At 39.0% G+C, this 15653-nt stretch overlaps 1 protein-coding gene across 9 annotated transcripts in view; it reads right to left on the bottom strand.

The window, feature by feature from the left end:
- FAM120B (family with sequence similarity 120 member B) overlaps nt 1–15653 on the bottom strand; it is a 90730-nt gene that overhangs the window by 22789 nt on the left and 52288 nt on the right. The window contains exon 7 of one of the 9 annotated variants that reach the window (XM_073337997.1): nt 13393–13481. The exons of 7 other annotated variants lie outside the window; for them this stretch is intronic. In XM_073337997.1, the coding sequence (XP_073194098.1) occupies nt 13393–13481 (89 nt within the window). Of the gene's footprint in view, nt 1–9373; nt 9526–13392; nt 13482–15653 lie in introns of those variants that run through there. One more of the 9 variants, XM_073337998.1, reaches the window with a different exon arrangement.

The following is a 15653-nucleotide window of genomic DNA, read 5'->3' as shown; positions in this document are numbered from 1 at the left end:
CATGTGGAACTGTATCAAATTCTTTACTGAAATCCAGGTCGACTATATTGACTGCATTTCCTTTTTCGAGAAAATCGGTTATCGTCTCAAAGGAAGAGATCAGGAGGAAAAATCTGCCTTTTGTAAAACCATGTTGTATTTTATTCTAATTATTGTTTACCTCTATATCCTCAACTACTTTCTCTTTCAAAACTTGTTCTAAGACCTTGAATACAGCAGAGGTCAAATTAATGGAGTCAAACTGTAGGTCAAACTGTACTTTCTTGGATCACTTTTTTTCCCTCCATTCTTAAATACAGGTACTATATTTGCAATACTCCAGTTCATAGGGTACAACCCTCAAGTTTATGGATTCATTAAAAATCCTTGCCATTGGGCTTGCAATTTCATGTGCTAGTTCTTAAGATTTTTAGATGGAGATTATCCAGGCTTGTTGATTTGGTCCCATTAAGCTGTTTGACTTTGGCTTCCACCTTCTACTTCCATATCCTTCTTCCCATTAGCTACCCTACCAATGACCCCAGGCTCATCATTACCCTTCTTAACAACTGAGGCAAAGCATTCATTTACATGTTGGGCCATATCTAGATTATCTTTAATCTCCATCCATCCTCAATACTTAGTGGTCCCACTTCTTCTTTCTTTGTTTTATTTTTATTTATATGGCTAAAGAACCTTTTACCATTAGTTTCAATTTCCTTTGGAAGATCCAATTCTGCTTGGCTTTTGGCAATTCTCACTTTTCCCCCTACACCTTCTGACCTCAAAGAGGTAGCATTCCTTGCTGATCCATCCCTTCTTCCATTCCTTGTAGGCTTTCTCCTTTCTCTTAATAACCTGTTTGAGATGCTTGTTCATTCAGTTTGGACTGCAGTTCCCTACAATTTCCCCCCCCTTTCTTGGGATGTAGGCTTCAGATTGTTTCTGCACAGATTGTAAGCACAGATGATCTTCAGTGGGATTCTATACCTCCCTAGAGGAGAAGAGTGAAAGTGAGACAGTATTATGGTGATCAACAGGTGGGTCAGGCTATGGTGCTATAAGTAGGGCTTTCGGAGGCATTCACGGACAAAGCACTGTTGTCATGGGATGGACTCCACCTCAGAGGGCAGGGAAATAGACTTCTGAGATAGAGGATGGCACAATTGATTGAAAGAACTTTAAACTAGGAATCCAGGGTAGATGGTGGGGAGAGTCTCATGTAATTCTAATATTAGGTCGGAGGAAAATCAAGTAAGAGAAGATACAACAATGGAGAAAGTAACAACAGAGGATAGGAGAATGGACATCGAGAGGAAAGGTAGTGCCAATACTAATGACACTAACAGTCAGGTATGTGACAGTGGCAGTAAAATGACAGTACCTAACTGGGCGAGGAAGCTGGGTGAAGCCAAGTAGAATCAAAGATCTTTGCACACCAGTGTAAAGGTACCCGGGGAACAAAATGGAGGCACTAAAACTACTGGTGCAGGAAGTGAAACCAGATATTACAGGGATAACAGAAACATGTTGGAACAGTAGTCATGACTGAAATACAGATATTGAATGGTATTTGCTTTCAGGAAAGACAGAAATAAAGGTAAAGGTAGCGGGGTAGCACTGTATATTAATAACAAGGTTGACTGCAAATTAGAAGTGATGGAATGAATACAAGGAAATCTATTTCAGTCAAAATCACTTCTGGGAAGAAAGGTTACAAAGGCTCCACTGGGATAGTGTTTGGGGTCTACTGCAGACCCCCATGGTCTGTTCTGCATATGGCTAGAGACCTATTTTTAATATTTTAATGAAATAAATACTACTGGGAATTGTGTGATTTGTGGTGGACTTTCATTTCCTAGATACAGATTGGAAGACAATAAGGGTAGAGCTCAGATATTTCTGGATGTGATAGCGCATAAATTTCTTTGCCAAAGTCACCAAACCAGCAAGAGGTGATGCCATTTTAGATTTAGTATTTGTAAGCAGAAGGACCTCATAGAATATCTGGTTGTAGAGGACAACCTTGGCTCAAGTGATCATGAGTTAATTCGGTTTAAACTAAGGGAAGGATAAACAAAAATAGGCCTACAACTAAAGTCCTTAATTTCAAAAGGTCAAACTAAGAAATTAAGGGAATTAGTTAGGGAAGTGGACTGAACTGAAGAACTCAAGGATATGACTGTGAAGGAAGCTTGGATTACTTTAAGGCATGTTTCTGCAAGTCTTGAGGTTTCCCTTCGCCTCCCCTGCTATCATCCACTCAAATCCCCTTCATAACTCAACTGTAATTTGTAGCTGCCTCTCCAAATCTTGGATCTTCTCTTCCATCAGATCTATCAGGCGACACTTCAGACAAATGAAGTACCTGTCAGGCAATCTCTCCAGAATAACGTACATCCTGCAGCTTCCGCATCCAGTCATCTTCATTGTCTCTTCCATTCCTCAGGTCACAATCACTGCTGCCTCTGTAGCTGTCATAGCCTTCCATCCTCAGCTCCTGTTTACTGTCCCTAAGGAACAGGGGCTTGCTCCCTTCTCCTCCAATAGCTCTCCACCCAAACTCCTCTGTTTTCAGCTGTTTGTTGGCTCCTAAGCCCCCTGCTCTTGATATTCAGACTTCTGAATTCTATTTCCAATTCTGCCACTGTGACATATAGCAAGTCATGCTGTGCTTCAGTTAACCCATCTGCAAAATGTATACAACTACTACGCATCCTTCTCAGAAGGATGTTGTGAGAATCAGTGTCTGTAAAATGCTTTCAGATCCCTGAATTAATGGTGCTGCAATATTACCTATTTGATAAAACTACAGATTGGCTTTCAATATTTAAAAGATTAATAACTAATAACTAAGATTTTGGGTCTCAGTCAAGGTAGAAAGCAGACCCACAGATTATGTCAGGAAAAAACCCTTCAGTTTTAAATTTATTTCTCAATAGTATAAATCTTGGACGTCACTGTACGTAGAGGACAACAAGTAAAGAGACTTATTGTGTCATCAGTTTGGGAATGGAGAACCATCATCATTACTGACAGCAGTGTTGACAGTCTCAGAGAGGCACCAAGGACTGCACAAGTATCAAGTTTGCAGATGACACAAAATTGGAGGAGTGGTAAACAGTGAAGAGGACAGATCACTGATACAAAGCAATCTGCACTGCTTCACAAGATGGACTCAAGCAAATCATATGGGTTTTAATATGGATAAAAGTAAATGTATGTATGTAGGAACAAAGAAAGTAGGCCATACTCACACGATGGGGGACTTTATCCTGGGAAGTAGGGACTGAAAAAGATTTGGGGGTCCTGGTGGATAATCAGCTGGACATGAGCTCCCAGTGTGATGCTGTGGCCAAAAGGATTAATGCAATCTTTGGATACACAAACAGATGAATCTCAAGTAGGAGTAGAGAGGTTATTTTTGTATTTGGCACTGGTGCGACCACTGCTGGATACTGTATCCAGTTTGGGTGTCCAAAATTCAAGAAGGATGTTGATAAATTGGAAAGGGTCCAGCAAAACGCCACGAGAATGATTAAAGGATTAGAAAACATGTCTTAGAGTGATAGACTTAATTAGCTCAATCTATTTAGCTTAGCAAAGGAGGATGGTTAAGGGGTGATTTGATTACAGTCTATAAGTACCTACATGAGAAACAATATTTAATAATGGGCTCTTCAGTCTAGCTATAACATCATCCAATGTCTGGAAGCTGAAGTTAGGCAAATTTAGATGGGAAATAAGGCACACATTTTTAACAGAGAGAGTAATTAATCATTGGAACAAGTTACCAAGGGTGTTGGTGGATTCTCCATCACCAGCAATTTTAAAAACAAGATTGGACGTTTTTCTAAAAGATCTTCTCTAGAAATTATTTTGGGGAAATTCTATGGCTTATGTTACACAAGACGTCAGACTAGATTATCACAAAGGCCCCTCCTGGCCTTGGAATCTATGAATGACAGAACTACCTTGTAACTTAGCTGAACCCGTCCTCACCATGGCTCAGACACACTGTTGGAAAGAAAAGGTTAAAGGAAGTTCATGCTGCTGTTGATGCTGGTGGTCCTGTTTTGAAGGTAAAGGACTTCACTCTCAAGGGATGCCAATCCAGTACCTTTCTTGCATGTTAAAAATAATTGTTTGCGGCTTTTTTTTGTTTTTAAATTACAAATGGAAATCACTATTGATAAGAATGAGGACTACAGTTAGTACAGTGAGTTCTTTATTTTAATAAGCAGGAAATGCAGTCACTCAAGAGTAGGGTTTTTTCCCCCCATGTCTGGAAACTAACAAATAAAATGAAAGCACAGTGAGCCTGCAATGAGTCAACACACATGGCAAACCCATGGGAAAGCTCACAGCTGCTTGGTGTCAGCAATGCAAAGATGTCACAACGAGGATAAACGGAAAATTCCAAAAGAAAAGACAGGCTTGCCTTTGAGGGCATTACACCCTACAGATTACTTCTTATTGGAAATTGCATTTGTCCTTTTTATTATTTTTATAAACACAGGACTCCCACGCATGATGTGAGATAGAGTACTAGGATTCTGCTGCTGCGCCTACCACCAACTGATAACATTTGTAGGAAGAAGAGGGGAAGTGTGTGAGAACTGTTCCACCTGTGTGTGCCGTACTCTTGTCACTGCTCTTACCAACAGCACCTTCCCAACCCTTAACATTTTGGGGAAAAGATTATTTTCCCAATTTACCAACATTAATTGAAGATTTAAAAGTGAACTTAGAGTTCACTCACTTTTTTTAATCACTGTAATTGAGGTTGTTGACACTACTCTTAGGAGGCCTACTCCTGAGCCATGCTGTATATATAATCTAATTTTAAAAAGAGATACAAAAATATTATGGTATCCAGAATCAGTAAGATGGAACACTCATTTGGTCAACTTGAGAAATCTGATCTCTGTCGCCATCTCAGATCTTTTTCTGCTCTACAGACACAAGCCTTGATCCTGCAAATTGTTGGTGTGGGCAGATACCTGTGTCCATCTGGAGCGCCACTGACCTCAGAATTGGGATCTGCCTAGGAGCAGGGGCGCTCACATTGAGCAGTTTGTGGGAGGAGAGCCATCGATTGTAGATCTTTCTGAAGTTATTCTAAACATTTTTTGGCTGATTTGCCCAATCTGTTTGGGGAGGAAGGGAGAGTCTTTGATTCGGAATGTATACTTCCAATTCAAACTGTATCAGACTATTGAATTCCTGAACCAAGTACTAGTGTCACAGAGGTAACTACTGATAACGAGATTGTCTGGGGGAGGGGACCGAAATCTGTTGATCAATGTGGAACTCATTACTTTTCAAGTTCTAGCTCAGAAAAAATAGTCACATGTGTAGGGAAATTCATCCATCTGTGACTGACATGTCTAGATCAACTCAATTAAGGAACAAAACAGAATTAAGTTTATTAAATTTAGTGCAGACATAGCAATATTTTCATCCAGCCAAGTTAAAAGTAATTTTTAGATGGTAGTCAATATTTTCTTGTTCAGATTTTGAGGATGCAAACATGTCTTAAGATTTTTAGGGCCAGATTTTCAGCTCTCAGCTTCTTCTTACATGGACATACGCAACCATATTCTTGCCCATGCAGTTCAAAAACTGTACTATACGTGTGCATTCAAGTGACAGAATATGAACTCACAAAAAGCATTTATTTTAATGGGTTCTGTGGATGCAAATTCTAACACATGCGTGTGCAGATTTTAGCATTTTTATAGTGCAAGGGCAAGTGTTTGAACATGCACAATGTGGCTGCATGTATGATCACGCAAGTGGAGGCTAGATAGAGTCCTAGCTGAGACCAAGAAGATATGATGGGAATATTTAATGATTTTACATTCATTTACCTGACTTAATTAACTGTTTAACAGAACTTCATTGCATACATATTAATATTATGCAATTGTGTATGTTGATTGGCTACTTTAATGGGGTTTTAACATTTTATTCTATTCAGGTTTATACTATACCCATCATGGTGGTATAAAAATAAATTATGGTTTATTTTCTACACTGCAACAAGCAGAGGTGTAGTATTTGATCTTGTGCATTTATCTTTTCCTTATTTTGTGTTTTTTTCCTCTTGGCTTTAATTTTTAAAGTTAAATATACACTTAAATAAACAAGAGATTACAAAATTACCTGAATAGTCTATAGTTTTTATTCACATTTTTACGGACATGAAAGCATTGCCCATAAAGCAGCATGCTTCTGTCTATATACAAAACAAAATTCAACAAAAGACATCATTCAAACAGATTCCAGGACAGGTTAATACTTGCTAATTCCTGATTCACTCAATCAATGCAAGAGAAGTAATTAAAACAAATGAAATCTGATCCAAGTAACTTAAACTGCTGGAACTCAAACCAAATGATGGTGATCAGAATCTGAAGCTATCGCTTTTCTAAACAAACTGGTTCTTTTAGATTAATCTGAGCTGGACCAGTATACTATTAGAGCACTGATTTTCAACTTGTGGTCTGTGGACCCCTGGGGATCCACAGACTATGTCTAAGATTTCCAAAGGGGTCTGAATTTCCATTCAAATTTTTCTTAGAAATTAAAAAATGAAATTGTTCCACAAATGAAACAAGGCTGAAAACCACTGTACTAGAGTTTTCATTCTATTTTGCCACTTATGAAAGATTACCACATATCCTACGTTTCCCATCTCGAACATAAGTCATTATGTAAAGAACTTATGTATGGAACTTAAAATACCATGACATGTAAAGCTAGTCTGAGCAGAGTCTGATGACCCAAGGCCAAGTCCTCAACTGATGTAAACTGGCATCATTCCATTGAATTCAATGGAATTACATCAGCTGAGGATCTAGCCCATGGCACTTTAAACACCAATAGCTGCCTGGAGCCTAGTCTATACCAGTGGGAGCACTGAACTAGGGATAGCAATGGCAGGAAATTTTAGTGTACAGACAGCTTAATCAAGGTGGTAACTTTAGTTGGCATCAATCAGCTTGATGCAACAGCTTGTTGAAAGAGTTATATTTCACCTGCTTCCTTGGCTTGTCTGAGTGAAAAAAGTCAGTATTTTGAAAACACGCTTATGGTGTATTCTGATAAAGGACTACAGCGTCAGATTAAGCTAAGCTCTTCCTGCTTAGACAAGGTGGGTGCAAAGGCAATGTGACTGAAAAGAGAAGGAGGTCCCTGTGCAGGCATCTGGTAGGACAGAAAACTAGAAAAACCAGTTCTTAAATGTTCCTAATACTTCCCAGTAAATATTTAACAGTAAACAGCCCAACTGTTTAGTGTTTATATGCTAAGGAAGGTTTATTTACTGGGTTTTACTGGCAGGTTGGTATAAACGGATACTTCTGTTGAGTAAAACTGCTATTTACATTAAGCCAAAAAAACACAGAAGTGAACCTAAACAAAGCTTCAAATATTGCTTTACCTTTGGGTGTTCTATAAAAAATGAATATCAAAACAAAGCAAGAAACACACTACAAATATGGTACTGTTTATTTAAAACAACCAGTTAAAATTACTTCTAGAGTTCAAAAAAAGTTTGCTTGTAGTTTCTGATTTCATGCTCAAAAATGCATCTTCCTCAGAGAGCTCCCTCTCAGATAGACCATAAGTACTTATTATAAATAGGATTTACTGCAGTTGAAAAAGGCAGATGTTTGCTAGTACCCAGTTCAACTCTAGAAACTCAAAGTGATAATATAGTTATGTAATGAAATGGAAAATATCATTGCTTTCAGAGCTTATATCAGAAAAGATATAAGTACGGGTTCTTTTCCTTTTCCACTTTATTACAATTGTAGAATCAAATCTTGCTCAGCTCTGATCCAGAATTTGTATTGGGTTAGTGACAGTTCAAAACACATCTATATAATATTTGCATAAACTTTCACAGATAACTTAAATAGGCAAACCATCTTTTTAACTGTCACAGCTATACCCATAAAACCCATAAAAAAGAGCAGATTCACTCTGTATTTAGTTTTACTCACTCTCTCAATGGGCACTCTTCTGTACCTTCTGACAGCTTGTCATGGAACACTCTCACCCACTATACTCACTTTATTACACCTGCTTGCTAATAAAAATTACAGTTGATATTTTACTGGGGCTTTCATTATAACCATCCCCACGCCATGTTCTATATGTTATGATTTTTTTTCCTTTTTCAATGCTTGGTTTCAGCCCAAAGTTTGGTTCTGTTTTGTTTTAACTGCAAAAAAATTCATTTGTCCCTTTCTGAGCCATGAAAACACGGGAGAAACAAAAATAAAACACTACACTCCTTTTCCTACTATAAAAACATCTATCATCTCCTCTTTTTTCAGTTCCAATAACTTCCTACTACATGCTTCAAAGACTAACATTCTTCTCTCAAAGTAAAATATTTTCTTTGCTATACCTTCCAAACACAGGTATCACACTCCTTAATTCAAACCACAACTTTCATCATAAGGTCTTGGAGACCCTGCAGTCATCTTTTATACTGAAAATTTTGTTTTCTTCATCATCTCCCTTGTATTCAAGACTGTATCTCATCACCTCTAAAATTAGAGGCTGCACGTGCCAGTATTGTATCTTGACCCTTCCTCCCCTTCTGAAATTCTTATTCATGCCTTATTTTAACAGTTTTTGTCTTGCTCAATCATAGGCCTTCTCTACACTAGAATATTTTACCAGCAGCAGTTCTATTGGCATAGCTATTTGGATGTTCAAACTTGGCTGTTTTTAATGGTACAGTATGACCTTACATCATCGGATTGGGAAAAAACATGGCCCTGTGGGTATGCATCCCAAGTGTCCCCCAGGACCACTATCTGGTGCACCTAGTTGTGGGAAATTTTTGCAGTGCATAGTGGGGCTGCTGCCATGCATTGTGGGATGCCATCAGTGCTTTCAGGGAATTGTGGGAGTTTGGGATTTGCTGATAAAACTTTCAAGTTTAGATCAGGTAATAATATGTAATCAAGACTGGAACCTAGCAAGCTATAGTTTCTCTCATGCCTACTTATGCTTATGATTAAGTGTCTCAACAGATTACAATTCTCTTTTCTATGCTTTTAAAGATCTACTTTCTAAGGCTGCAGCACCCCTTGACTTCAAAGGGAGCTGGATCAAACACTAACTGGACATCCAGAAAGATCTACAGCTCCAGAAAACTGAACCATATTGTTTGGCAACTGGTGTTAATGTCATGTGTGTTATGAAATGGCTGATGTATAAGCTCTCAAGCTGAAACTCTCCTTGCACCCAACCAGTTGTGAAAGGGATTGTATGAGGTAACAGACCCCTTGCCTAGGATGTCAAACTTTTTCTGAAGTTTGTTTGTATTGCAAAGCAGCTATACAAAAGGAGCGTTGACACCCAGGCTCACCTTTCTAGGCTCTGTTGTCCAAAATTAGCAGCTTTGGGCTAGTTGATTTCCCAGAAGACATGTCCATGAGTTGTGTTCATGCTGTGAGATCCCAGATTCCAGGAAAGTCTAGAGGCCCAAGACAACTCCTCCTTGGGACAGGGCACTGGTGTCTGCAAAAGGAAGTTGCCTGTGTACAGCTTTTGGCTACCTCTGTTCAAGAAATCAAGACTTGTGTACTTTTTGTAAATAAACAAATTACAACAGAAAACACCTGACTCCATATCACCAATTTCTCCTCCAAAGGGAAACCTACTTGCAAAATCTCCTACCTTTTGGCAAAGGAGCTACAGCACCTCTCTGCTCTGAATTCCTGTTGCTGAATTCAATTCATAACTGCATCTTAGTTTTTATTATTTCTCCACAGTCTTGCTTCCACCTACATTGCTGACCTCATATACCACTTTCTCCTCTACAACATCATCTCCTCAGATATTTCCTATAGCTAGAAGTTGTTGCCTCTCTTGTGTTGCTCTGTAATGAACTCTCTGCTACCCCATGAATCACTCTCTCTATGCAAATCTTGAAGCAAATATTTACTGCTTCCATTCATTCTTTTCTTCCTGGAAGTAGCATGAACTATTGCTTACTTATAATACTGCCATTGTAAAATGTCTCTTCTTTTTCTCTGTCTCTGTACTTATTGTCCTTTTGTGCATGTATAAATTGCTGTACCTTACTCAATACAGAGTTCACTCTCTAGTTTATTCTCAGTGTAAAATGATTCATGTGTGCCTTCTACAAAAATGAATTATATTGAATGTATGATACATATGCTATACAGCCCAATATTGATGGAAAAGTAGCAAATTTAGGAATGAATATTGGTCTGTGTGTGTGTGTTTATGTATATACTTCAATTAAACATCTAAAACAATCATATTGGCAAACCCTCACCTCTTTGGGGCAAGGAACTGGAGAAAAAAACTCCACATAGGATGTTTGGAGTAAGGAAGACTACATCAGCTCTCAGAGGAGTGACCATAAACAGAAAATGCAAGGAAATTAATGCTGTGATTTAAATGTGGCATTTTTTTAATGTTCTGCAATGTCACCAGTATATTAGTATGAGCTGAAAATACAAGTGCAAATAGGAAAGAGGTTAACTTGGACTTCTTCCTCATTCACAATTTTAAAGACTTACCTTAACATGGATTGGGATGGCTCTTCAAAGCAAAACCACACAGCAATGGGTGGAATTTTGAGCCAGTGTTTGGCTCCTTAGGAACTTTGCTGAGGAAATAAGGCTATGTCCACACTACAAGTACTATAGACGCACTACAGTTGCGCTGCAGCTATACCACTCTAGCACTGTAGTGTAGACACTTGCTATAGCAACAGAAGGGGTTTTTCTACCACTATAGTAAATCTACCCACGCAAGAGGTGGTAGCCAAGTTGATGGAAGAATTCTTCCATCGCTGCAGCGGTGTCAATACTGGGGTACAGGGTTGGCTTAACTGAGTGACTTAGCTAGGTTGACCTAGGGTTGGTGTACACCTAAAATCTAGGTGTCTCACCTACATTCAAGCCTAAGGAATTGCTTGACTGATTATACACAGGTGTCCTGGGGAAACTGTTATATATTTATAACATATGCTAGAAAGAATGCCTATCCACACATTAGGTGACCTTGCTATAACTTAAAAATGCATCATTATGTGGAGGTGCTGAATTGTGTTCACTGTAATGATGTCTGATAAAAAAAAAACCAATGTCAAGCTCAATTAAGCTGTTAACTGTAATGTAGATGTGGCCATGGATCATTGGAAGAGATGACACCCCTAAGAAGGATGGCCCAGTGGTTAGAGCACTAGCCTAACACTTGGGAGACCAAGCTTTGAGTCCCTTCTCTGACACAGATTTCCTGTGTGATCTTGGACAAGTAACTTAGGGCTTGTCTACACTTACATTTTATCGCACTCTAACCTGCAGGCTCAGGGGTGTGAAAAATCACCCCCCTGAGCGCAGCAATCAAAGCACTTTAAAGCGCTTGTGTAAACAGGTTCCGAGCTCTGGGAGAGCTCGCACTTCAAAGCTCTGCCACAGGAGCACTCCCGCGACAGCGCTTTGAAGTCTCCAGTGTAGCCATGCCCTTATTCTCTCTGTGCCTCATAATACTATTTCCCTATCTCCCAGAAGTCGTGTGGGGATAAATACATTAAAGATTGTCAGGGACTCAGATACTATGGCAAGTGGGGGGAGCATATAAGTATGTAAAATAGATAGACAATTTCAGTTTTCATACTCGTATATGAAAAGAACCATTTTACTCTTTTTGCAAAACCAAAGTGCCATAGTACAGGCAAATATCAAACAAAACAGTCAGAAAATAAAGAGCGGGAAAATAGCAATGTAAAGAAAACCCCTTTAAAATTTATTAATTTAATATTAATAATACTTCGCATTTAATGGCATCTTTCAAGTCCAAGATCACATTATTATTAATTAATAAATAATACCAATAAATATTTTAACCATTTCAAATGGGCAAACAGAGGAAAAGAGAAGTTAAATGACTTCCCCAAAGTCCCAAATCAAGTCAAAAACAGGAACAGAACATAAAAGTTTTGTCTCCCAGTTCTGTACTCTTACCTAGTAAACAATACTCCCAACTAGCAACATATTTCACAGAGAAAAGGTGAGCAAAGATGTTCATTGTTATCCTGGCTGTCTTTTGACATCTTTAAGGTAACAATTCCATTAAACACATTCCAGCACATCCTACAAAGCACTGCAACCGTATGCCTGAAGGTTTATTTTATCTTTGCCATCCACCTACAAATGACTTGTTAGGATGATTACGCAAAACATTTTTAGCTCTCTTCAGCTTCACACAACCACCTGCTTTTGCAGTGAAATCCTGGGCAGATGTGAAACTAGCACTCCTGGTCATGCAAAACAATGGACATGCTGACGGGTGCAAGGAAAAGCAGATGACAGGCAGGTGCGCATGCCACTGCTTACTTAACACAGGTTCCCTTCTCCTTGAGAGGCCCCGCCCTCTGGGCAACACGTGCCACTTAAGGACACAGGTCAGCTCTTACACGTGATGGAGTGCAGCCACATCTCAGCCAGGCAAACACGTTATCTCCAACCTTCATACATTTATCCTCTCCTTTAACAATCACCTTTCAGGACAACAACAGAAAGGAGAACTCTTTCTTATTATGAACAAATGTAGACTATGATCAACATAAAACTGGCTGGATCATGTCAGTCCACACTAGAAATTAGTATTTCCCTTGCATGTTAAAAATTACCCCTGATTCTTTTACAGTTGTATTCGGTGACGTTGTAGCCATGTTGGTGCAGGATATGAGAGACACAAGGTGGGTGAAGTAATATCTTTTATTGGACCAACTTTTGCTGGTAAGAGAGACAAGCTTTCAAGATGATACAGAGCTCTTCTTCTAAGACAAGAGCAGCTCTGTGTAAGCTCAAAAGCTAATCTCTCTCACAAACAGAAGCTGGTCCAATAAAAAATATTACCTCACCCACTTTGTCACTTCTATAGTTGTCAGTTTCTGTTAATCAACCTTTTGGGAGGGGTTTTATTCTCCTTTCTCTGCTGCTTTGCCAGCAGGAATCAGGAAGGCTTTTCCTATATATAAAACCTTCCATACTGTTATAGATTATGGCTTGCATTCACGTGAAAGTAGCAATAATTATCCTATCTAACATTTCCATGTCCTTTATCCTGAAAGATCCTAAAAAGCATTTACCAAATTATTCACAGAATGGAAATACTTCACAACTGAAATGCTGCTGCTATTAGCCAGGTGAACAACCAGTAAACAAGCAGCTATACCATAGCAGAGGAAGAAAATATTTTGGCCCATGATTTCAGGGAAAACTCATTCCCCTATGAAAAATACAAAAATATATTTAAGGTCCACAAAGGGAAGCCAAATCCTCACTTTTAAGGACTTGCTCGAAAAATTTGCACACTAGTACACTGCACAGAACTAAATGCATCTACCTCAAAATGATGAAGGGCTGAGTCCACCCTGCTAAGACTTGTACCCGTGCTTCCCGGGAATATAAATATGTCAGTGCTGATATCTGGACCTATAACAGAATGAATACTGTCCATCAAGAAATTACAATATTTTATATCTATAAATAAATTATATAAGAATGTGTGGAGATGACATACTCTGATTACACTAATAATTAAATCAGAAAATGCAGAGGCATCTGACAGAAAGCAACAAGGTGGAGAGAGAGAATGCTAATCTACCTTTAAAGATTGATGTATCAGATTGGGCTAAAGAATATTTACATGTTAATGGGCCATTGTCAGCTGGGGAAGGTGCTGTTTGGGGAAGGCAAGTGATTGTCTATGCAACAGGATCAAAGGAGATTTTTAAATACTAGGGGGCAAAAGATAAAATCAGAAAAATGGCTACAGTTCTAGAAGGTTTTCGTTGTTAAATATAGTAAACAATAGGTAATTTCAGTTCCTAAGCTATGGCACCTGTGCAAACATCATTTTATCTATGTAAGTACAACACAGGATGCCATGGCTAATAATGACATAGGGACATCATACCTAGATTCATAGATTCATAGATATTTAGGTCAGAAGGGACCATTATGATCATCTAGTCTGACCTCCTGCACAATGCAGGCCACAGAATTTCACCCACCACTCCTAAAAAAGACCTCACACCTATATCTGTGCTATTGAAGTCCTCAAATTGTAGTTTGAAGACCTCAAGGAGCAGAGAATCCTCCAGCAAGTGACCCGTGCCCCATGCTACAGAGGAAGGCGAAAAACCTCCAGGGCCTTCCAATCTGCCCTGGAGGAAAATTCCTTCCCGACCCCAAATATGGCGATCAGCTAAACCCTGAGCATATGGGCAAGATTCATCAGCCAGATACTACAGAAAATTCTTTCCCGGGTAACTTGGATCTTACCCCATCTAAAAACCCATCACAGGCCATTGGGCCTATTTACCATGAATATTTAATTACCAAAACCATGTTATCCCATCATACCATCTCCTCCATAAACTTATCGAGTTTAATCTTAAAGCAAGATAGATCTTTTGCCCCCACTACTTCCCTCAGAAGGCTATTCCAAAACTTCACTCCTCTGATGGTTAGAAACCTTCGTCTAATTTCTAATCTAAATTTCCTAGTGGCCAGTTTATATCCATTTGTTCTTGTGTCCACATTGGTATTGAGTTTAAATAATTCCTCTCCCTCTCTGGTATTTATCCCTCTGATATATTTATAGAGAGCAATCATATCTCCCCTCAACCTTCTTTTAGTTAGGCTAAACAAGCCAAGCTCCCTGAGTCTCCTTTCATAAGACAAGTTTTCCATTCCTCGGATCATCCTAGTAGCCCTTCTCTGTACCTGTTCCAGTTTGAATTCATCCTTCTTAAACATGGGAGACCAGAACTGCACACAGTATTCCAGGTGAGGTCTCACCAGTGCCTTATATAACGGTACTAAAACCTCCTTATCCCTACTGGAAATACCTCTCCTGATGCATCCCAAGACGACATTAGCTTTTTTCACAGCCATATCACATTGGCAGCTCATAGTCAACCTATGATCAACCAATACTCCAAGGTCCTTTTCCTCCTCCGTTACTTCTAGCACTTAAAAGTCCCCAGACTAGAATATAAACAGTCCTGCAGTACAAAAGAGACACATGGAAGTGGGCATGCTGAATTGAGAGACACAGCTTGTCAGAGAGACAGAAACTGACATTATATATATTAAATCTACCAGGCTATTAATCAGGATACCTAAAGAGAATCCTTTTAATTCTCTGGTTTTCTGCAGTGTAACTCCAAAGGTTTAGACCTACTTTGGCAAGACCAAATGCCCTCAGAACTAAATGCGTTGATATAATTTATTCTTCATAAATAATTTAAGGTTGGTTTGACTCACTTTTTTATTCTTACTTTATATCCATTAGGACTTGGACAATTTGGGGGATACTGTAATTCACTTTGGGCCATCTCAAGAAAAGGTAGAGACATCTAAGCTTCTGAGGACATGGAGTGGTGTGAAGCTATCTCACCCCCATGGGGTGTTATCACCACTTTTGGTCCAGTTAGTTCAAAGCATTGAGAAAGACTAAAGACCACAGATGAGAGAACAGACTGAGGGGCAAGGATCACAAGACCACTAAATCCTTCCTACTCCCTCATATTTGCAGTTTTGCTCACAGGTTTTAGAAGACTTTTGGCAGAACCAAACCTAGCTGGAGCATAAGAATAT

This window comes from Lepidochelys kempii, chromosome 3 (genome assembly GCF_965140265.1).
Source record: "Lepidochelys kempii isolate rLepKem1 chromosome 3, rLepKem1.hap2, whole genome shotgun sequence".
NCBI classification, from domain to species: Eukaryota; Metazoa; Chordata; order Testudines; family Cheloniidae; genus Lepidochelys; species Lepidochelys kempii.
Note: the sequence above shows the minus strand (reverse complement) of the source record. Positions and strands in the feature narration are given on the sequence as shown.